The sequence below is a fragment of the Psammomys obesus genome, unplaced genomic scaffold (genome assembly GCF_907164565.1).
Source record: "Psammomys obesus unplaced genomic scaffold, mPsaObe1.curated_primary_1811, whole genome shotgun sequence".
NCBI lineage: Eukaryota > Metazoa > Chordata > Mammalia > Rodentia > Muridae > Psammomys > Psammomys obesus.
This window is the reverse complement of record NW_026596244.1, coordinates 12,172,900-12,195,776: the sequence shown is the minus strand read 5'-3', so window position 1 is coordinate 12,195,776 and position 22,877 is coordinate 12,172,900. Positions and strand designations below refer to the sequence as shown.

The 22,877-nt window shown below is 45.2% G+C and overlaps 2 protein-coding genes across 7 annotated transcripts in view; both read left to right on the top strand.

Moving 5' to 3' along the window:
• The window catches only part of Trim2 (tripartite motif containing 2), a 120,563-nt gene extending 105,197 nt beyond the window's left edge, over window positions 1–15,366 (top strand). For all 6 annotated transcript variants that reach the window (XM_055596663.1, XM_055596662.1, XM_055596666.1 and 3 more), the window contains exons 9-12: window positions 1,320–1,488; window positions 2,527–2,597; window positions 7,705–7,845; window positions 10,862–15,366. In XM_055596663.1, coding sequence (XP_055452638.1) covers window positions 1,320–1,488; window positions 2,527–2,597; window positions 7,705–7,845; window positions 10,862–11,014 — 534 coding nt within the window. In that variant the 3' untranslated portion in view covers window positions 11,015–15,366. The remainder of the gene's footprint in view (window positions 1–1,319; window positions 1,489–2,526; window positions 2,598–7,704; window positions 7,846–10,861) is intronic.
• Window positions 15,367–19,671: 4,305 nt separating this feature from the next.
• The window catches only part of Mnd1 (meiotic nuclear divisions 1), a 61,091-nt gene continuing 57,885 nt past the window's right edge, over window positions 19,672–22,877 (top strand). Inside the window, exon 1 of the mRNA XM_055596593.1 lies at window positions 19,672–19,755. Within this exon, the coding sequence (XP_055452568.1) occupies window positions 19,753–19,755 (3 nt within the window). The 5' untranslated portion in view covers window positions 19,672–19,752. The remainder of the gene's footprint in view (window positions 19,756–22,877) is intronic.

The window sequence follows — 22,877 nt, the reverse complement described above, 5'->3', positions numbered from 1 at the left end:
GATAGTTTTCATATCGCTATATACACCTTTATATTTTGAATCTATAAGATTCCTTATACCTAATACAATCCAAATGCCTTGTAGATATTTGTTGTGTTGTTTAAAGAATAGTGAAAAGAAAGTCTTCATGTGTCAGTAGAGACTTTGATATGAGGTTGATTGAATCTGTAAATGAAGAACTAAAGCATATGTGAACATATGGTTAATAAAAATTGAATGCTTTGCCCTCCCTGTGGAAATGAGAGGAGTTAGCCATGAACTGGTAGCTGGGAAGACGGCTCAGTTCCTAAGGTGCGGTAGAAGCATGAGGACCTGAGTTTGATCCGTGTGACAGATGTTTAAAAGAAGTCAGCATGATAATGCTGCTGGAGAGGCTAAGGAGGGCGGATCCCAGGGGGTGCTGGACCAGCCGGCCAGAATAGAGGGCAAGCTCAAAACCAATCACAGGCTCTGTCTCAAATCCCTTAGTGAAGAGCATCCAAAGTTGACTCCTGTCCTCTACATACATGTACCACACATAGACACTTACCCCCCCACATATACACATGCATGCACACATACATACATACATATAAACATACATACACACACACAAATGGTAACCAGGATCAGGTTAGCTCTTAAGTAATTCTAGACTCTGGTTTTTTAATGAAATAAACAAATGTTAGCTGAGTACCACTTACAAAGCGGGAAGTGAGGTAGGCTTTGAGTCCAGGACAGTGAAGGGAATAGATGCTACTTCTAACCATGCAGAACTTAATTCCAGTAACTTTTAATGGCACATGTCTGAGGTTTGAGTGCTGAGTGTGAAATATAGCCGCAATCGTGATGGCTTCCGCTTCGTGACTGCTTGCTATTATTTTGCTTACACTAAAACTGACATTATTTTATTCTTAAAATAATGTTAACTATCATTATATTATATATTATTGCCTTAAAAGGTTTTAGGAAAAAATAAGGAATCCTAAGGGTAAAGGGAGTGAACCTGTCTGTGCAGCTTCACATGTGCTCAAAGCACGTGACAGGAGTGAGATGTCTTTCTCCAGCGCTGTGGCTTTTTACCAAGTGTCCATTCAGAAGGGCACTGTGGCCCAAATTTCAGGGCAGATGTCTTCAAACTGCGGCTTTTCTACAGATGTCGCTAGCACATGCCGACTGTGGCAGAGCCAGTTTTCTGGGATAGAGACACCATTGTTCCACGTGGCACTCGGAACATTCGAGCAAACGTTTTCCTGAGACCGCTAACTGGCTTCAGGTTGGTTTCTGCCATGCTTTGAACTTCAGTGTGTGTATTCAGTTTCCATGTTTGTCTCTAACAGACAAAAATCGGATCAGGAAAACTGATGGGGCCCAAAGGAGTTTCTGTGGACCGCAACGGCCACATTATTGTGGTGGACAACAAGGCGTGCTGCGTGTTCATCTTCCAGCCCAACGGGAAAATAGTCACCAGGTTTGGTAGCCGAGGAAACGGGGACAGGCAGTTTGCAGGTACACTTGACGGTAATATGTAAGCCCCCTTTTTATGCCTGTTCTGCTCACACTTGCATGATGTTTGAGCATGTTGAAGGTGCCCCCACCTCCACCCCGCCCCCACCCCTGTCCCCAGTGTGTGTGCTGGCTTTGGGGGAAGAGCGGGGGCCGAGCCTAAGCAGAAACAAAGCGGACACGTCTCAGCTGTGGTGAGGAGGCTCAGTTGACAATGTGGCAGCAGATACTGGATTTCCAAACATTTGTATTAAATAAAATAATACATTTTAAAATAAAAATTAAAAAAAAAAACCCACATGTGTTTGAAGAACAATGAATGTCTCAATCATTCAAACTTCAATGGCTACATTTCTCTTTAGCCTTTGGATGGGTTTTAATCTCACTGCAAGAGAGGTGGAGGGTAGAGCATTTGCCAAGAGCAACAAAGGCAGTCTCTTTTTTTCCCGTTGCAGTCACAAGCTTGTTTGGATGTGCCTATCCGCAGGAAAAGGCTGAGCCCCGTCTACCAATTTTCCTCTCAGAGGATGCTTGCGGGATTTAGCGCTAGCTGGCATCATGTTTCTCCGTGCTCATTCTCTCCTCTGTCTGGCCACATTCTCAACAGTCACTCAATATTATAAAGGGTGGATTTTCCACCCACTTTTTCTTTCGAAGAAAAATTATATTTTGGAGTCTCTTTCCCAGGGCTGAATGACTGTGGTAGACTTTGTGGGACTCCCTCACCTGCCTGCTTGGCAAAAACCATCAGGTGGTGAGAGGTGGTGAGCGTAGCTTACGGGGGGCTGTACGGAGAAGGGTCAGGGTACTCCCTGCTCATCCCACTTCCTTGGGACTGCCACTCTTAGGGGCTTGGTGGGAGAGGCCCCGGGCAGAGAGTCACAGGCTGAGAAACAAGCAGGACCTGGCTTACCAGGAGCTGGAAGCCTGCCTGAGTGACTGGGGCTCTGGTCCTTTGCCCTTTAGTCAATGTGCTAAGCTTGTCCTGTGTGGCAGCGACTGCTGATGGAGCGCTCATGTGTTTCCCCCATTTTATTGCAGGTCCCCATTTTGCAGCTGTAAATAGCAATAATGAGATCATCGTTACAGATTTCCATAACCATTCCGTCAAGGTACTATTAGCACTTCCCCTGTTGTTAACTCCGAGCTGCTTTTACAGGGAAACCGCTCTAGTTGAAGATAATGTAAGACACTCGGAGCCGAATGGAGTAAGCCATGGGGTCTCTGCAGCTTAAACACGAAGGTTGTAGCACCGGCTGGCATACTTGTGGATAAATGATGGCGGCCATCTGTTTCTTTGTTGGAAACTGGGATTAATGGGTGTGATTTAAAAATTGTGAAATAGTTGCTTGGACACAGAGACAGAGCTTTCTGGAGCTTACCTGCTTCTTCCATTCACTGCTAGTCAACAAACCAAAACTTCACTGTTTAGCTCTTCTGCAGCATAAGGCCTTTAAAAATGTAGAAGCCTGCTACGGCGACAGACTAGGGGCAGGCCAGGCACCAGCCAGTGGCTGTCTACACAGTGTATCACAGACTTACCTTGTCCAGTGCCGACTTGCACTTGGTGCAACATAGTAAATAACGGCCTTAATCCCAGCATCCAGGAGGCAGAGGCAGGGAGATCTGAGTTCGAGGCCACCCTGGTCTAGAGTGAGTTCCAGGACAGCCAGGGCTGCACAGAGAAACCCTGTCTCAGATAGATAGATAGACAGACAGACAGACAGATAGATTAGATAGACAGATTGATGATAGATAATAGCTAGATAGATAGACAGACGGACAGACGGACAGACAGACAGATAGATGGATTGATAGAGAAAGATAGAGAGATAGATAGAGAGATAGATTAGATAGAGAGATAGAGAGAGAGATAGACAGACAACTCTACTTAGCGGTCTTACTATGGAAAGCCGCACCACACGGGGACCCACCACGGTTAGGAGTTGTGGGTCCTCCCCAGGAGTGACCCATGGCCCATGCAAGGTGTGCAGGTCAGCACGTCAGCACACTGGCAAGCATTTGATGTTAAGGTTGCATTTGTTTCTAGGGTTGGGCTGAAGGTTGAGCCCTCACACAGTCAAGACCCTGGGTTCAATTCCCAGAGCGAGGGAGGGAGGGTTAAAAAAAGAAACAAAAAAATTTTGTATAATTATCAGCTTTCTGTTTACATCAAATAAGAGTGATTAGCATGATAAAGGTGAGCTACACCTTATGTTTATTTAAGTTCAACATGTAGTCAGCCAACAGCTAAAGTTTATGCCTTGAACAACCAGCTTAGTGAGGACTCATTGATGTCAGTAACTGGCTAGGCAGGTGAGGGGCAGGACTTTCCATCCCATAGGTTCTCTCACTCCTAGGCCTTTCTCTGCTTCATTCCTCACGCTATCATCTTCATCTGAGTAAATAGAAAGACTTTGAGCTTTCATTCATTCATTCATTCATTCATTCATTCATTTTGGTTTTTTTGAGACAGGGTTTCCCTGTGTAGACTTGGTTGTCCTGTACTTTGTAGACCAGGCTGGCCTTGAACTCACAGAGATCCACCTGTCTCTGCTTCCCCAAGTGCTGGGATTACAGGCGTGCACCACTGTGCCGGTGGTTTTGAGCTTTTTGAGGGGAGCCAAATCCTCCTGCCAAAAGTAGAAAACAATGGGCGTTGAGGCTAGGGAGGGTGAGGGGAAGGGAAGCAGGGTTGCTTTTCTGCCGCTGTTCCCTGAGGCGTGGCTGTTGGCATGGCTTAGTGGCAGAGAACCAGTCAGCATCAGTCTCACACAGCTGCATTCTCTATGGGCAACTTCCACTGAGGGGTCTCGGTGAATGGAAAGGGGCGATGGGGAACGTTTCTCTGAATGGGTGCATAGAGAGGGAACTGAAGAGCAAAGAGGCAGCAGGAAGGCTGTGGTCACATTTTCCCCTTCACTGGATACATGGAAGGCCCCTTTACCACAGGGTTTTCAGCTAGATCCTAGCAGCAGGAGGCCAGCACACATGCTCACCACTGACTCTTTTGAAATGCTCTCTCTGTGTTAAGCCCCACAGTGGTCTCAAAGCTTTACCTGTCCACTGCTCCAGAGTGTAAACCAGCCAGTATCAGTGTGTGGAAGGACTCCCAGTTCCCACCCTTGACTGCCTCTCTAGAGAGAAATCAGGCCTGTTAGACAGATAGCAGTGTGTAAGCTGCACAGAAATGGCAACGGAAGTGCATATGTTTCCAGAAGGAGGAGCGGGTTTCCTGAGGGCTAAGGATGCAGCTCTGGTACAGCATGTGCTAGCATATTCCAGGGGCACCGTCCAGTCTCCCACACCAGGGCAGAGGAACCATAATTACAACAGTTAGGGAAGACTTTGACGTGGGTGTGAGAGTCAGCCTGAGCAGGATTTTGAAATCAGGAGAGGTTTAGTGCCAACATCATTAAACAACAAATTCACACACACTTAAAAGCAAAGCGATAAAAATTACTTCAGCTCTTAGAGTGTGTTCATCTGAGAAATGGACGAGCAATTAAGTGACATTAGGTGGGATGCAGAGACTAGAAAATGTTTCTAATTATTAAAGCTCTAGAAGTGATGGTGTCAGGATCTAGATATGATATCATTTCACTTTGCAGCTTAAAGAAATCATAGCATTTGCTTTATCTTTTTCTCTCTGACAGCTACTGCATGGAATGTGTGGGATTTGCTTTTCCATGTTACAGCAGTAGCTCCCAATTCAGGTGATTTCTTGCTTGTAAATGTAACAACTGTAGAGCAGAGTTAATAAGTAGCCTACTCCAATGTTTCCTTTTTAAACTGCCTGCCCTATAATGTTACTGGGGCATATGTTCTAAGACCCCTCGTAGATGCCAAGTCACAAGTGGTCCAGGACTCTATAGACACTGTTTTTCCCTGTGCATACATACTTATGATACAGTTTAATTTGTAAATACCGTACGGGAAGCACTTGTGTCAGCTTTCTGTTGCTGTGATAAAATGTCTGAAAACTACAACTTCAAGAAGCAAAGCTGTATTTTGCTTCATGGTCTCAGAGTTTCAGTCACAGTCTCTGCTAGAGACTAAGAGAGAGAGAAGCAGAAGCAGAGCCTGGGGCTAGTTACCGCCTCCAAGAGCGCGCGCAGGTGCCCTGCCTCCTCTAGACAGGCCAGTCTATCTAGAGGAGGCAGGTCTAGATAGGCACACTGCCAGTCTCTGCTGCCTCCTACATCCGGCATTCAGTGATGACGTGCCAGTGATGAATCAGGCCCTCCATGAGTTCAGAGTCTTGGGATCCACTCCCTCCTAGGAACTCCTCCACCCGAACATCCCTGCCTCTGGGGACCGGAGTTTAACATATGAACCCCTGAAGACACGTGTCAGACCGGAACCACAGCAGCAGTTAGCAGTGGTGCTGAATTATAAAGCAGAACGGTTGGGACGGTACCCGTCCATAGACGTTATTGGAAACTGTGACTTACTGCTGAAATTGCCCCCAGTCGCAGGGGACAAGGCTGAGGGGAGGAACGCTGCGGTGAGCAGAGAGGCTGGTTTTTGTTTTTTAACTCACAAGACAACTGAGTGAGGTGGGCTCCAGTGCATGCCTGTCATTTCCAGCATTTAAAAGGCAAAGGCAGGTGTTGGCCAGAGCAGGCTATCAGGAAATCAAAGCTAGCCTGGGCTACATATTGAGACCCTGTCTTCAATGAGCATCAAAGAAAAAAAAAAAAGTCAAACAAACAACAAAAATAAAGCAAAGTCTACAGTTTTTAATTCTGATACAAAGCAGATGTCCTTAATGATAAGAGAATATACTGGCTTAACAAAATAAGCAAGGACCACCAAAGGATCATGTGTAGGAATTAATGAAGGAAGGAGCATAGAGTAACAGTGTCCTCACCAGTCCAAACACATGCTCATTGGTATTTAAAGCTATATACGTGACTAAGAATTAAAGAAGCCTTTTAAACACTTCCTCTTTTTCTTACCCCTTCTCTCTTTTTCCTCCCCACCCCTTCTTCCCCTCTCTTTTCTTTCCATCTTTTCTCTTTTCTTATTGCTGAAGATAAACTCAGGTTTTCATACCTGCTGGGCAGGTGCTGTGCCACTTAGCTGGAGCTGCTGCATACCCAGCCTGCACTGGGACATTTGTAACCTAGCGTATCAGCAAGAACTGTCTGTGCTTGTTGCTAAGGCGCCAAAGAGGTCTCAAAGGTCCTGAGGGCATCCTCAAACCAGATCTGTGCCCAAAGCTGTGACCCCTCCGAGGTCCACATGTGGACAACCTTTACTCTAAAGTTGCCCTGACTGTAACACTACTTGATTTGTTACTTAACATCTCCATACATCCACACATCATCATAATGGACATATAAAATAGCATCCCTGGAACATTTCAGAGCCAGGACATATCATCTGAAGCAGCAAGATAAAATTGTTCAGTATAATGTTTTCATTAAACTCATTAAATGTTGTCATTAAAATTTTCACTTCAAAACCTGGGCCTCAGCAGTTAAGAGCACTGGCTGCTCTTTCAAAGGACCTGGATTCAATTCCCAGTACCCCCATGGCTGCTCTGTTTTTGTCTCACTTGGAATAGCTTCTGTTGGTTCTAATTGTGAAAGCCCTAGAATTCAGAAACTCTTCATTTTAATTAAAATACCTTCTGAGAGAAATGAAACAGCCCCTGTTTTCCCTCACCTGTGGCCATTGTATGTTGACACACATAAATGCCTACATCCTAAGTATGACTTTCAGCTCCTTTGTTCTAATTATGTTGCTATAATAAAAATGATAATAAAACATGATTTATTATCAGGTCCAACAAGAATCTGATCCAAATGGACTGACAAGTCATCCTATAGAGATATTTCTTGAAAATTTTTTATCTATTTAGCAAATAAAGCTGCTTATTTGAAGGTAGAATAATATTTATATTGTTTAAAAATACATATTTTCAGCTCTATTCACAACATCTTATATTTTATATTATTTTGTAATTTATAAAAGATTATGTAAGTATTCAGCAACTGGTTGTAAATGACAGAAAAAAGAAGAGTAATTTAATAAATAATAAATGAGATTGCTTATGATTTGGAAGCCACAAGTGCCAAGAGTCTAGTCTATAGATCACTTTTCTCAAGTCTCAGGTCCTGTCATAAGTAACATCCTCAGATAGCTATCTTCAAAACAAGATGATTGGGTCAGCTATTTTTAAATAAGAGAGTTTTTCACTATTTCATACAGGTATTTAATCAGGAAGGAGAATTCATGTTGAAGTTCGGCTCAAATGGAGAGGGCAACGGGCAGTTCAATGCGCCAACAGGTGTGGCTGTGGACTCCAATGGAAACATCATTGTGGCCGACTGGGGCAACAGCAGGATCCAGGTAGGTTGGGGGCTAACGGTGCCGTCACTTGGCTGAGGTCTGCTCAAAGTGAAAAGTTGCCCCGCCCAGAACCTAGGATGTTCCTCCTTCTTGGTTAAGTCATAACACCATAGATAAGCTCACGTGAAGGACCAAATACCCAAGAGAAAAGGTAGACTACAAGGGACATCATTAGCATAACAATCTCTAATGCAAAGTTGTTATTTATCTATCTATCTATCTATCTATCTATCTATCTATCTATCTATCTATCCATCCATCTATCTATTTCTTTTTGTTTGAATATTGTTCTCCTCAGACCCCTAAAAGGCTCATAGATAGGATTCAAGGGAGCCACTGGACAAAACAGTACTAGTTGGGTGTTTTACTAATCTGAGAGTGAAGACTTATTTTTCCTAGTTATGAACACAGGCAACAATCAGTAATTTTAATAAAACCTAAGATTGTCACTGAAAAGAACCACGCACATGCTTATGTCTCTTTACAGCTATTTCAGACACCCCTGCCTTTGTTTTTTGTTCATCGCTGTCACCGTTTCTTTTCATTCAGTGTGGCAGTTAAGAAGCAAACATCCAAAGCCAGATGTGTTGATAATTGCCCATAACCCCAGCACACAGGGAAAGAGAAGAAGAAGATAAGCAGTTCAGGTCATCTTCATCTATGGAGAGAGTTCAAACCATATATGTATGGCTATGCTGCACATATAATTACGATATTATAATTTTGTATTTTTCTTTTGAGACATAGTCAATCTAGCAGGCCCAAGTTGATCATGAACTCCTTGTATAATCAAGAAAATAACAGAAAATATCAGTATGATGCAACATGCTTTTATTTCTCACATATGCACACACATATATATGTAAATATATACATACGTATGTATGTATGAATATGTATGTGTATATGTATATATCTCTTACTTAATTACCCACTGACCTCTGTATTCAAAGAGACATTCTGGGATGAAGAAGCAGCTCACTTGGTAGCGGGCTTGTGCAGTATGCGCAAGACCCTGAGTTCAATCCCCGGGACTGAGAGAGCTGGGCATAATGGCACAGACATGTAATCATGTAATCCCAGCACTTGGGAGGTAAAGACAGGCCAGCAGCTTAGGGACATCCTTGACTACACAGTGAGTTTGGGGCTAGCCTGGACTCTATGAGACCCTGTGTCAAAAGAGAGCATGACCCCTGGGGTCTCTATCAGTGGTCCCATTACGGTACGTAGGAGGGTCTGGTAACTTAGATGCCCAGAGCTGGACAAGTTACAAAGGCCCACAGATGCTGTTTATATCTTGTGGCCTCACGGCATCTACCTACTTACACTGTTTCTTAAAGCTCCATGCCAACCAAACAAATGGTCCGAAGGAATGAACCTGGGACCCTGTAAAGGAGGAAGTGTTGAGCCTACATTTGTGGCTCTTATTTCATCACAGCAGAATCGCGTGGACCAAGAAAAGGCTATGGCCTATCCAGGAGGGCACACTGAACTATACAGACTTCAAATCTCAGTTTTGCCACTGCACTGCGACAGCCTTAGTAATGTAAGATCTGACAGCCAACGAGTTCTGTGTCGGTGACTGCAGTCATAGAGGGACCAGGAGAGGGCATGACAAGTGTCAGGGTGACAAGTGTGTGTTAGGGTTACACTAGGGCAGGACAGATGGGTTGAATGTGGGTCACAAGTGAGTTACTAATTGACTCCCATGACTCAGGCGGGTGAGGCTGCACGGTCATCTGTATGCAGAAGAGGCTGAGAGCCTGGTAGCCCTGTCTATCAGGCTGCTGCCGCAGCAGCCTCACAGTGACGGCCTGGACGCTCAGCCCCGAGCGGCGTGCTGATGATTACCAATATTTATTATTGATTCATCTTTGATTAAACAGCGGCTATTCCTAAACCAGCTGTATGCCCAAATTACCACGCAGAGACTAGGATTTATTTAATTAACCTAGAGCACAATGCTGGGTAATAGTTACTCCACCCTAAACCTCCAAGCCCTTATAGCTTCCTCCCATTCAGATTTCCCACATTATACTTGCTTTTTAGTCATATCTTAGGTCTGGGTCATTTCTCCTGATGTTTCCTCATTCTCTCCTCTCAGCTCTCTCTCAGACCTCTCCTCCCACTCCTTCTTTCTCCTCTTTCCCTCTGTATCAGGGTGTCCCAGCCTCTTTTCTCCTCTGCTCAGCATTGTAGCTGGTTGCTTTCATTGGCAACACAGAGAACAAATGGTGGCATGTCTGCACAAATTTGAGACAGGTGATCTTAGAATAATCACAGTGCACTGTCCTGATTGAAATCAGATTGTGGGGTAGAGAAATCAGCACGTGAATGAACAAGTGTGAATTGAGTACATTCCACAAGAACATTATACCAACAGCAATGCTTCTCAACCTTAGCACTGTGGCCCGCTAACACAGTTCCTTGTGTTGTGGTGACCCCAAGCCATAAAAATTATTTTCGTTGCTACTTCACAATGGTAATTTTGATACTGTTATGAATTGTAATGTACATATTTTTAGAGATAGAGGTTTGCCCAAGGGAACGACCTTGGGCAAATCGGGCAGTTGAGAACCACTGCACTGTTAGATTATGAGAGAACCCCAGGTCTTCCTCAGCCTGTGTTGGAAGACTAAAGCAGCTGGATTCCAATGTCAGCGAAGGATGATAGCAGTGGCTGCAGCAGCCACCGCCAGGCAGATGCACTCACCAGTCAGGACTGAGGACGGTGGGGCCAAAAGCAGCAACTTCTTTCTCAGCCCTCCCTATGCCTGGACACAAGGATGTGCTGCCCCCACCCGAGGGAGTCTTCTGAGGAAGTACACTTACGGATGTTCTCGGATGTTCCCCGAATTGTTTCTAGACCCATCCAAGTCAACGACCAAGATCAGCCGTCAGATACTGTGTGTGTGCAGCAGCCTGAGCAGACTCAGAATGTTTCCTCAAAGCATTTTCAAAAATACATCTTCAGCCTATGTAACATCTCTGACGTTCTTGTTTTTTATTCATGCAGGTTTTTGACGGGAGTGGATCATTTTTGTCCTATATCAACACATCTGCTGACCCGCTCTATGGCCCTCAAGGCCTGGCCCTAACCTCAGATGGCCACGTTGTGGTTGCAGACTCCGGAAACCACTGCTTCAAGGTCTATCGGTACTTACAGTAACAGCGGACAGCCCTGTATTGAGGTCTTGCACTAGAAACTGGAATGGAGTTCTCGAGGTGGGACCAGATCACAACAGGACTTTTCAAACTAGGAAGAATCTTTGGTGAACTTTCCAAGGTTATTTCTGAATGTAACAATTTCCTTAAGAACTGCTTATCCAATTTCCATAATTCACTTTTAGGATTTAAAAAGAATCTCTTCTACTGGATCTATACAAACTGCAAAGTTTTACACCTGTGAACTATGGCTCATAGGACAGGGATTACATAGTTAAACTAATTTTGCAAATCAGACATTAAAAAGAATTAGCAAATCTGTTGACCAGTGAATGAATGGTAAGCCTTTGCAGAGCGCTTCCAAGAACAAAACTTGTAGTTACCTATTTTATCTAACTTCAATCACAAGACCCAAGGGCCCTTCTAACCTCACTTTTATAGTAGGTGTTATTACTCTGGTGACATTTTTTTGGTTATCAACAACCACATATAAATTACTTTAGAAAAATCCAAGGCTGTCCTGGAAGGCCCTCCCAGTTCTCACTCAGGGCCCTCTTGAGTTGAGCCCATCAGAATCAATGCAAATTTCCCAACCTTTCTGGATTCAATCAAAGATTTTTTTTCCGTGTGTTCTCTCCACCTTTCTCGTTTCTGCTCACCTCGCATCAGGAAAACCTGAAATTCCTGATGCTCTGGAAGGCATATAGCAAAAGCAGGGGAACCTTCTGGTGTTAGTTTCCGGTCAGCACACTGGGATGTAACCAAGAGAAGTCATTTCTTCATGTGCCCTGTGTTCATACGTCTTCTGCCACATCATGAAAGCGAAAGCTTTACCTCCTGAAACATGTCAGCACGTGTAGTCGGACACCAGTGTCCTGGGACAGAGAGCCTTAAGCAGCCCTTTGGAGAATGGATGGTGCCAACCAAAGGCATGTGATTGATTAGTGATCTCCCTTAGCGAGCAAGTGTTACCAAAGTTCTGTTGCGCATTACAGGTAAGGGCATGTTGTGGTTATTTATCATTGTCTAATGAATAGTAGAGGCATTAAGGAACAAGTATACATGGTTAGGGTAAGGTAGAATGTATTATACATATATATATATATATATATAGCTGAATCCTTGGTGTGTGAAAGCAGGCAGCTCTGAAAGACAGAAGCCTTGTCCAGCCACCCTTCCCTCATTTCCTTGCTGCTGCAGTCTGAAGCCGTCCTTGTGGAGGGAGCCTGACAGCAGGTTTGAGTGTTTCCTTTTTCCGGCACGTGGTGGTACCTGACTTCCAGTCAGCAAATGGTCTTCTTTGTTTTCAAGAAAAAAGGAAGGAAAGAAGAAAGAAAGAAAGAAAGAAAGAAAGAAAGAAAGAAAGAAAGAAAGAAAGAAAGAAAGAGGAAAAAGGCATCCTTAAAAATTGAGTTTGAATTACCTTTCATTTAAGTATAAATGCATTTTGAGAAACATTCCTGTCATGGATACTGTAAAATAAGATGTGGTCTTCTTCCTCTGTTTGATTTTCGACCCAGTTCTACCAAATAGGGAAACTGTGTTTGGCATATTTGATAATGAATATGGGATGTCGTTCATTGAAGCACCTTAGACATATACTGTAAAAACACTTCCCTTAGGTATATATAATGACATTTATGGCTTATTATCTTAAAATTAAAATGTTCTCAATATAGGACTTTTAAAAAATTTAGAAGGAAAATCTGGCTACTCCCAAAGGTCTATTTAATTTATTATATCCAAATCAACACCTGGGCAGAAAAACTTTATTTTCAGGAGATTTACATTAGGGTTTAGCTTATTATTATTATTTTAGTTCTGTGGGGTTTTAAAATATTCAAGCCTGTTTGTGATAGATATAAAATTCAATACCAGTTTTAGAGTGATGAAGTAAGACTACTCCCGAAATACCACGAAATAAGTCTTTGACTTTCTATTTTAATTTTTTTCTTGGTGCTGGGGATGGAACCCATGGCCCCAGACGTGCTCAGCAAGAGCTCTATAGCTGGGCGGCTCCTGCAGCCCAAGCCTTCAGTCTGAAGGTCAGTGTGCATTCCTACAGACTTCCTGCCAGGAGCCAGGGGCGCATCTAGGCACTGGGACCACAGGGACTCACAGAAGAGAGAGGCGTCTCTGTCCTCTTACAGTTTATGTTCTGGCAAAGACATTTTGTTGTGCTGTTAATTAACAGTCTGTCTGTAGAACTGTTTCTGGGCTATTTAAAAGAAAGCTTTTTTTTTTAAAACGAGTAAATTAATTTTAGTTAATTTTCACAAGCAGAAAACAAGTTTTTTAAGAGTCTGCCACAGGCTAGTTTGTTTGTTTGTTGTTTTTGTTTGTTTGTGGTGCGGGATGGTATAATCCTGGTTCAGGTACACTAGGCTTATGTGCTGCAGCTGAGCTGTGCCTCCATTTTTGAACTAATAAACAACTATTAGTTTAAAAATGATTTACTGAATGAGTTTTTTGTACAACATTGAGATATCTGTGGACTGAGAAATTAGTTCATAAACCAGTCAGCCTCAGGCTGATAGCTCAATTGAAAATAATACAAATTGAGTTGTTGTTGTTGTTTAGAAACATGCAAATACTGGTACAAACTGGAACGAGAGAATACTTTGATTTAGGCCTGTCCCACCATTGCTGCTGGAACACCTGCCGCCAGCACGCCGGGAAACACTCGTTGGCACTTGCACACGCGGGCACCTGTGCGCTCACTGTTCTCCACTGTGGCAAGCATATCTTAGGGGAAAGTGCTGCTGCTAGGAGACAAACAGACGAGATCTAAATGAAGTCCTGTCTTATTTGCTCAGAATGCTTTCTGGCAAACTAAGATGGATTATTAAAATAAGTGGTTTCTTTGTTTTAGGCTATTGTTACTGCTTAATTTATCTTTGTCAAATGTATAGAACCTGTCGCACACTCATGATAGGTAGCACTGAGAAAGGAAGCGTTCAGATTTCCCGTGGGCACTAGGATGAAGCAGTTAAGTTCTAAAGGTTAATGGCAGTGTGTCTTCTCCTGCTGGACATGGGTGGTAGGGAGCCACGTGAGCATCCAGAGACACACGACTAGAAAGCCTCTATGACAGCTTGCCAGGTTGTAACTGACGTGTAAGGTTTTGATGAAACGAGCCCCCAAGTTTCCTAAAATGGATGATTTGAGGCATTAAGTCTCCCTGGTCCATGCAGCGGCTGCACAGCTGCTCCCAGTCCTGCACAGGGTACATTTGTCCTCACAGGGAACGAACTGGAATTGAGGCGCATTCCTAGGGACGCAGAGCCGGGTTAGCATAACCGAGGTGGTAATGCCTCCCGAGGAGGCTGGAGAGAGCCACCAGCATCAGGCCACCAGTGGTCGCTCCTGCTGGGAAGACCACTCTGTACGCACTTACACGCTAGGGCCCCCGCTCTCCACCAGCTTCAGAATGCTTTAAAAAAAGACCTTTTCCAGTAGGATAACATGAAGCTGCCTGATGCAAACCTTATCTAATTTTCCTTAAACTCGAAAGTCCTAATACTGTTACTTTATGTAAATGTTGCAGGGTTTTAAAATTTACAGTTATTTTACTATTTTTGATAACTAGGAATCTAGTCTTGCCATAAAGGTAACTAAGTGCCCATTAAACATTTGTTTGGTAAAAAAAAAAAAAAAAAATGATTTTTTGGTTTTGCTTTAAATGACAGTAAGCTACAAATCGCGATGCTAATCTTCAAAAACACTTTCTAATGAGAAGCTGTGCGGTAGTGAATGTGTGGTCTGTTTGTGGAGCGTGTGTGGATGCTATGCATTGGTATTCTAGAGGAGATTAACAATCAGCTATGTTGTTCCAATGAATGTACAGCACTTCCACTGACTTTTAAAGCAACGCAGCCTTAACCTCAATGCTTTTGCTTTTCGACATGGGGTGTTGTGTTCTCAGCAAAGGGCCCTCTGCTAAAGTCTCTCCGCCCTTCCCAAGTGTGCAGCCTCCTGAGCCTGCCTGAGTGTGAGGGCCATCCATTCCCTTGTTGTTTCTTTGAAGATTTTGTACATTCCACCTTGACAGATGTTTCATACATTTTGCGTGTAGAACGCAGCTGGTCTTGTGCCATCGATAATGATATCGCCTTCTCATATGTTCTTTCATGAATTGAAATGCTGACTGCCTATTTATAGAAGAATGGACGCTGTGCATCGACCTGTTTGTATGTTTGTAGCTACATACGTACCACAGTATTTTGGATGCTTTAGTCTATAATAAAACTTTAAATTAATTCTGTCTTGAAACACAGGAGAAACAAGATTTCATGTGTATATCGTTACCAGGCACAAAAATCTCAAATCATTATAATAAAGCTTGTTTTCTCCATCTGCAGACTGAATGTTTATTTAACGGGTTGTTCCCCGAGTGAAGGGGAGTGGGGTTGTTCTAGAACATGTACACTATTGCAACACCTCGGCCAACCTGTTTGGACTAAAGAGGAAAAGCTGAGTACCGTTTTGTTGGTTGTGTTGCTGACCCCTTGGCAGCATCCAGGATATATCTGGAACAGGAGCTGGGGGAAATCTGACACTGGGCAGTCTGTTTACCTAGAATGCTCAAGGATTTCAAGACCAGATGGCCTTCTGCTGGTCATGGTGGACACTGCCGTGGGCAGAGGCTCAAGAGGACCTCGCTACGACCGTTACTTCTCGGATCGAGAATATATTGACAGGGTTCATCACAGTAAAAATGTCTGTATTATTCTGCATTGTGTCAAACCACTGGATATGTGCTCAAGCCATGGAACCATCCAGGAAACACATCAAACAGTCTCTGGGGTCAGGGAGCTTGATGGTAAGAAAATGTGACTGATCTTCTCAAAGAAGCCTGATACCACAATCCTCAAATTTAAGAGACTACGTCTCAAACAATGTCTCATGTCCAAGCTGTCATGTTCAAATGTTTTCTTTCTCAGAACAGGCTGGAACTCTGAAAGAGGTGGTCAGAGTTAGCCTTACAAGGGGAGATAAACCAATAGAAATTAGAATAAAATCCCAAATTGGCATCCCTGGCTACCGACTGTGTAATAACTCTATTTTATTAATTCCCATCTTGCTTCTTCACTTTTTAAAAAAGATATATATATATATATATATATATATATATATATATATATATATATATATATTCGTTTAACTGTATTTTATGTGCATCAGCGTGAAGGTGTCAGATCCCTTGGAAAGGGCATTACACACCGTTGTGAGCTGCCATGTGGGTGCTGGGAATTTGAACCGGGGTCCTTTGGAAGAACAGACAGTGCTCTTCACCACTGAGCCATCTCTCCAGCCCCAGGTTCTTCACTTCTTTATTCTTGTTTTGGTTATTTTGAGGCAAGGTCTTACTCTATTGCTCTGGCTGGCCTGGAATTGACCACGTAGATCAGGCTGGCCATGAACTTGTACCAGGTCTCTCACGGGTTACTTTCCCTCTTCTCTGGACAGGTACCATTGCCATCATGGGCTCTTTAGCGTCTATCAGACTGAGGGAGGAGCGCCTCTCATCATCTGGCTCCTTATTCTGTTTACCTGGAACACACCTCACACGAAGCCAGCTACACCCCTTTCCAGAGCAGCAGGGGTTAGTTAAAGCAGAAGTGAGGAGACGGTGGGGCAGGCAGGCAGGCAGGCAGCCTTGGGCCACCCTGCTCTCCTCATGTCTTCAATAGCAGAGGCGTGCAAGGCCTGCTGCAGTCTCTCCTAAGTGGAAGGGCTGCGAAGATCAACAACGAAACCTGTATCTCCCAGGAGCTGACAGTCCAACTGATGAAAAGACGTGTATGCAGCAGAATTCTGGGCGCTGCTACACTTACACACTAGCAAGTATACCATGACCAGCAATGCCAGGTACTGTTCTGGCTGCTAGAGGGTAGCAAAAGCCCTGAGTTCGCCCCAGCATCTAAAACAACAACCACCACTGCCACAGCAATGCCTTTAGATAAATGTAGTGTCAGCTACATGATTTATGGCCTGGTGTAAAATGAAATTGCAGGGCCCCTTGTCCATGGAAAGGGGTCTGGAGAGACAGACAGTGTCTTAGCTGTAAAGAGACACCATGACCACAGCAACTCTTGTAAAGGAAAACATTTAATTGAGGCTGGCTTATGGTTCAGAGGCATAATTCATTCTCATCATGGCAGGAAGCATGGCAGCCTGCAGGCACACATGGTGCTGGAGAAGGAGCTGAGAGTTCTACATCTTGATCCCCAGGCAGCAGAGGGAGACTGTGTGCCACTCAGGGAGCAGCTTGAGCATATATGAGATCTCACAGTACGCGTCCATAGTGACACACTTCCTCCAAGGCCACACCTACTCAGAAAGGCCACACCTCCTAATAGCACCACTCCCTGCAGGCCAAGCATTCAAATAGGAGTCTATAGGGTCACTTCCTGTTCAAACTTCCACAGGCAGCTTAGTAAAGGGCTAGCTTCTCAGGTGTGAAAGCCGTTGTTTTATCTGCAGAACCTACCTGAAACCCTGGGCATGGGGCTGTGTTTTTATAATCCTAGGGCGGGGGAGGCAGAGACAAGCAGACCATGAGGCTTGCTGCCTGGCCATCTTAGCCTACTTGTCTGGGAGCTAGAAGCTAGAGCGATGGCAGAAGCCTAGCAGACACTAGTGTCACTGGGACTGCAGTCCCCAGGTCACTGTCTGGTCACTATCCTCAAGCTTGGCAACATCCTCCCAGCACAGCAGCTACTGGTTATGGGTCATCCTTGCTGGGTAACATCCAGGGATCCCGGGACAGCAGGTACACCAGGGTAAGTCTGCGGACATGCTACCCATCACAGAATAACTGGGAAAGAGAGCAGACCTACCATGCAGGGGTCAAGAGTACCACTGAGAAATGGAAGGAGACGTCACTCAGTCTGATTGGGGACTGTTTGGCCAGACTCTAGCCCCCTAGTTAAGTGAGAAGATTCCTGTCTGATGAGATGGTTCCTCTCATCTCTTATGCAGATGAAAACTCTTGTTTTCAAATTATTTAACTGTCCATCTTTGTCCTTCCATGGCATACCAGACTCAAAACTTATAGTCCAAAAAGTTGGGGAAAGATTTTGTAGTTCATTCATAAGAATTTGTATTTTAAGTGGTCAGGAATGGCTCAGGTTCCTTTCAAGTATGGACTTAAAAGGTATTCGTGAAGTGATAATAAAGCAAACTGCCTTCTAGAGACAAGGCCCCTGATCTCCTTCTCTGTGGAACACTTGCACTCATACGGGCTTGTCTTTCCACAAGCCTACATGACTTGGGACTACCGCAGCTAATTTTACTTCTTGGCTGGCCTGTTCACCATGCAGCTTAACTTCTAGTTAACTGACTTTCTGCTCAAGTATTTGATGTCACACTTTGATGTCAGTCTTTTAAAATGCATAAATTGTGTATAGAAAAGCAATCTACCAATCCCAACAAACACCTGGAAAGCTTGCATTAAAACTGCACACAGATTTCAGTTCTACCGTAAGTTGATCAAAAGGAAAATGACTAAAACTGCTTGCCTCTTTGTATAGTTGTTACTTTATCTAATGAAGCCTATTTTTCACTAAAATAAAATAGTAATAATAACAACAATAATAACAGCATAGGATGAGAGAGAACCTGCTGTCTTAAAACCCTGTCCTGGAACCCCAGTATTGAATAGAAAACACAGAGGAATAATTGCAATACAGAGCAAACGAAGGGCTTTAGAGAAGTGTTAATGAAGTCTCTGCGCTGGAGCTTCATGTCACCTGACTCTGCCATATGCCTGTCGTCATGGCGTGAGCACGGCTAGCCGGCTAGGATGGTGTACTCACTTTATGCCATCCTTCTCCCATCATTGCTCTCCACTGTGCGAGCTTCGAGCTTCGGACGGTTTTGCTAATCGCCTTTATCCCATCTTGTGAAATAAATTAAGGTTTTAGTGAAACTGTGAGGGGAGGATTCACCAGTAGTTGCAAGAAATAATTTAGAAAGCCCCCACTTCCTCCTTACAACTTTCTTACAATCAGTGGAACCAGAATATTTACATTCAGGCACAGTTCATTCACACCTGCCCTTGCACCACTCTGTAAGAGCTCCTTTTAAGGCGAGGCGTGGTGGAGCACGCCTTCGATCGCAGCGCTGAGGGGGTGGAGGATCTCTGCGTTCAAGGCCAGCCTGGTCTACAAAGCGAGTTCCAGGGCAGCCCGGGCCACACAGAGAAATCCTGTCTCGAAAAGTCCAAAAAACAAACAAACAAACAAACCAAAAAACCAAACCAAACCAAAAAACCCCAACCCTTCCCCCAAAGCCAAACCAAACCAAACAACTCCTCCATCAAAACCCAAAAAACACACACACTTAAAAGCGAAGACTCAAAGTTGCCTTTTAAAAACAAAAAGAAAAGCGGCTTTGAACAGGTCAGCACCCAGCAACTCGGCAAGCCCGGAGGCACGGGACGGGCCTGCCCTGCGCCAGCTCCAGCCTTCGCGCTTCCACGCGGCTTCCAGCCTCCCAGAGTCAGACCGGCGCGTGTGGTCCGTCCGGCCCCGCCCACACCAGGCCCCTCCCCAGAGGCCCCGCCCACCGCCCGTAGCCCCTCCCCGCTGACCCCGCCCACCAGTCGTGGTCCCGGCTCCCTTAGCGCTCGGAGGGCCGCTAGGGGTCGCTGCGTCCTCCCAGCACTTCCTCCCGCCCTCCTCACCCCACGCGGCTGTGGGCGCGGGACTCAAACCGGGAGGCGGCTGCGCGCGCACCATGGTAAGAGCGAGGCGGCGGCGCGCACTCGGGCTCCCGGGCCGCGGCGGCTGGGGGTTGCGGCTGGCTGGGCCCGGCGCGGTAGGCCCCGGCGCCTCGTGCTGCGCCCGGGTCCGAGCCGCAGCGTTCTGGAACGGAACCCAGAAGCTCGGCGAACGGGGCTGTCGCGGCTCGCGCCCCGGGAACCCCACGGCGCACGCGCGGCGGAGATGCCGCTGAAGTTTTCAAGGGCCCTGCGGTCGTGCTGGGATTAGAACCCGGGCCTCCCCAGCGGGGTAGCTCGGGGCTCACTGGGGCAGCCCGGCAGGCCCGCCCTCCGATCACGGCAGTGCCCCCACCCCGCCCCCGCCCCCGTCTGTAACGCCCCGGCAGGACTCGCCCGGCTCCGCCTCGGTGTGCGGGGCCCACAGAGTATCCCGGTGTCGGGAGTGACCCGAGATTTTCGTGACTTAGTTAAGTGCCGTTGCAAAGGGTGGCCGAGGATCAGGTTGGCGGGCATTTATCTGAAGAAACTTTGCCCAGCTGTAATTATAGCTGATAACGGCCTCTTTGTGGTTAAACCAACAGCCGGGCCACCTGGGCATCAGATGGGCCTAGGAGCCCCGGGACCAGACTCAAAAGACCAGTGTGATCCTGTTTCTCTTTGTAGAATTAGTGCCCGACTACAAGGAACTCTTATTGATGTGCCGGCCTTATCCTCTTACCTAACTCTCTTTATAGGGCAATTGCCTACTGCTGGGGGATTCAATGGCTGCTGACTCTTCACATAGATACTCGCATTTGTTTTATATATGACCAAGAAAAAAGCTTTTGTTAATTCTGGTCCGAGTTAACCTTTTGACCTCTTTCCTGGTCGGGAATTAATAACGTCTAACTTGATTGGTCTTGTTAGGAAGGCAATCCTAAGTCTACAGTTTGAAATTTGAGAAAGGCGACTTTGAGAGTGATGTAACCTCTTTAATTTTTCAAAACATTGTTACAAATGATCAATGTAGCCGATATCGGGAATTTTGTAACTATATTGGAGAAGACCATATACAGGACTCTAAAAAGTAGCTGGAGGTTCTTCACGGAAATAGTCCTCCGGTGGCATTGCGTCCCCCTCATAATCTGAAGGCACCCCGTTTTACCATGAGGAGATAACCCTCCCCAGTTTGAAGTACCCAACCCTTGTTATTTTTCTTCCTGTCTCTAGTGTCACTGTGATGCCCTTTTTACAGTAGGTACTTTAAATCTGGCCTTGTGGCTTCCGACTGTGATTAGTGACAGCTTACTGTAAGAGACCCAGAATAAATCACCCTGAAAGTAATACAAATGTATGGTCCCATTCAGCGCGTTCCTAGAATGACTTTTCTGTCTGTTGACTGTTAAGAGCTTTCCTAAACCGTGCTTCCCCAGGACATGAGATTCTCCTTATTCCTTGCCTCTGGGGGATTGCAAAGGATTTTCCAGGAATTGTTTATAATACCAAAATGTTAGGAGGTTTGTCCCCAAATTTGGGTTCTTTTTCTCCTCGTTTAGCCACAGGATAAAGCCCTAATGTAGGGAGCTGATCAGGCCTTGGTAAGTGAACTCCGAGTAAATGTGTGTTGTTGACGCACATGGCCTCACCACAGACTCTAGCAACTCGGCCTTGGAGGGATGGCAGAGTCTCCCCAAGGAGATGGACTGAGTTTTGACAGCACATGGAAAATGGACACTATAGCTTTATTCCCTTCTGGGTATTTATGACCTGAGGACTGGCCCCTATAGAGACTGCTCCTTGGTTGGCTCCTTGGTTAGGCAAACCCGCCTCCATCTTGTCTTCGGATGTACATAATAACCCTGCCTCCTTGTTTATCTGTATGTACTAACCCCACTGCCGTAAGCTGCCTCTGTGTTCACTGTACATAATGTCTTCAGATGTACATAATAACCCTGCCTCCATGTTTATCTGTATGTACTAACCCCACTGCCGTAAGCTGCCTCTGTTCACTGTACATAATGTCTTCAGATGTACATAATAACCCTGCCTCCATGTTTATCTGTATGTACTAACCCCACTCTGCAGTAAGCTGCCTCTGTGTTCAGATGTATATAATAATCCTACCTCCGTGTTTATCTGTGCAGTAAGCTGCCTGTTCAACTCTGTATGAACACACTGAGCTTCTGGAGTACTGTGGTTTCTCCACCCAAGAGCCCAGACCACCTAACCCCAGCTTTCTGTTCTGTCTTTTCTTCATTCCCTTGCTGCCCCAGTTAGATCCAAGTCCCTGGAGCCATGCAAAAGCACCGCTCCTGTAAAGTTATTTTTATATAACGGTGTTTCTCTTTTAACTCAGCTGTCATAAAATGAGACTGTATTATATTTGCTTAATAATGAGCTTCACAGCACAAGAACTGAGCAGTTATTACTCTATTCTTAACCCTCTAAGCTAATTTGTTTTTCTTACATTGTATGTCCTAGAGGTACTGGCACTTTGTAGCTTCTCTGGTCCAGTGTATTCTCCTGATGTCTTGTGGACCTCTCTCATGGCTGAATCTTCCTACTTCTTCTTCTTACTCCTTCTTTCCTGGCTGGCAGGAAGTTCAGCCCTATTCTCTTCCCTGCTCAACAATTGGCTGTAAGTGCTTTATTGTCATGTCAGGGGACAATTGGGGAGCAGTATTTACACAACGTTGAGACACGAGATTCTCAGAACAAGGATTGCACACAGATATGAGAGGTATAGAAGTCAGCATTTGAATTGTACAATAACCTTATGCCTACGGACACCCTAAAGAGATTTCCACTTCTCCCAGAGTCCCTGCCATTCTTGGAAATATAGTGAGTTAAAGCAAGTGGGAGTGTTTTTAACGTGCACATGCCCAGCCTTCTCACCAGCATTGCAGTCGAGTGCACACAGGGATGATCGCAGGCTCTAGTCTTTTTAAAGTTCCCGTGGTGAGTGTATGGAAGCTTGATACCTGCCAGTGGGAATCCCAGCTTCGCTGAGGAGCCTTTTGCTGAATGTGAACTTCGTGATTGGCTCAGATACAGTAAGAGCAGTGTGGAAGGGGTTATAGAACACTCATAGATTCTAGTTTTGCACCAGAGGGTCAGGCAGCAGTTCTGCGTAGCTTCCTGGAGCCTCTGTCCCTCCTGG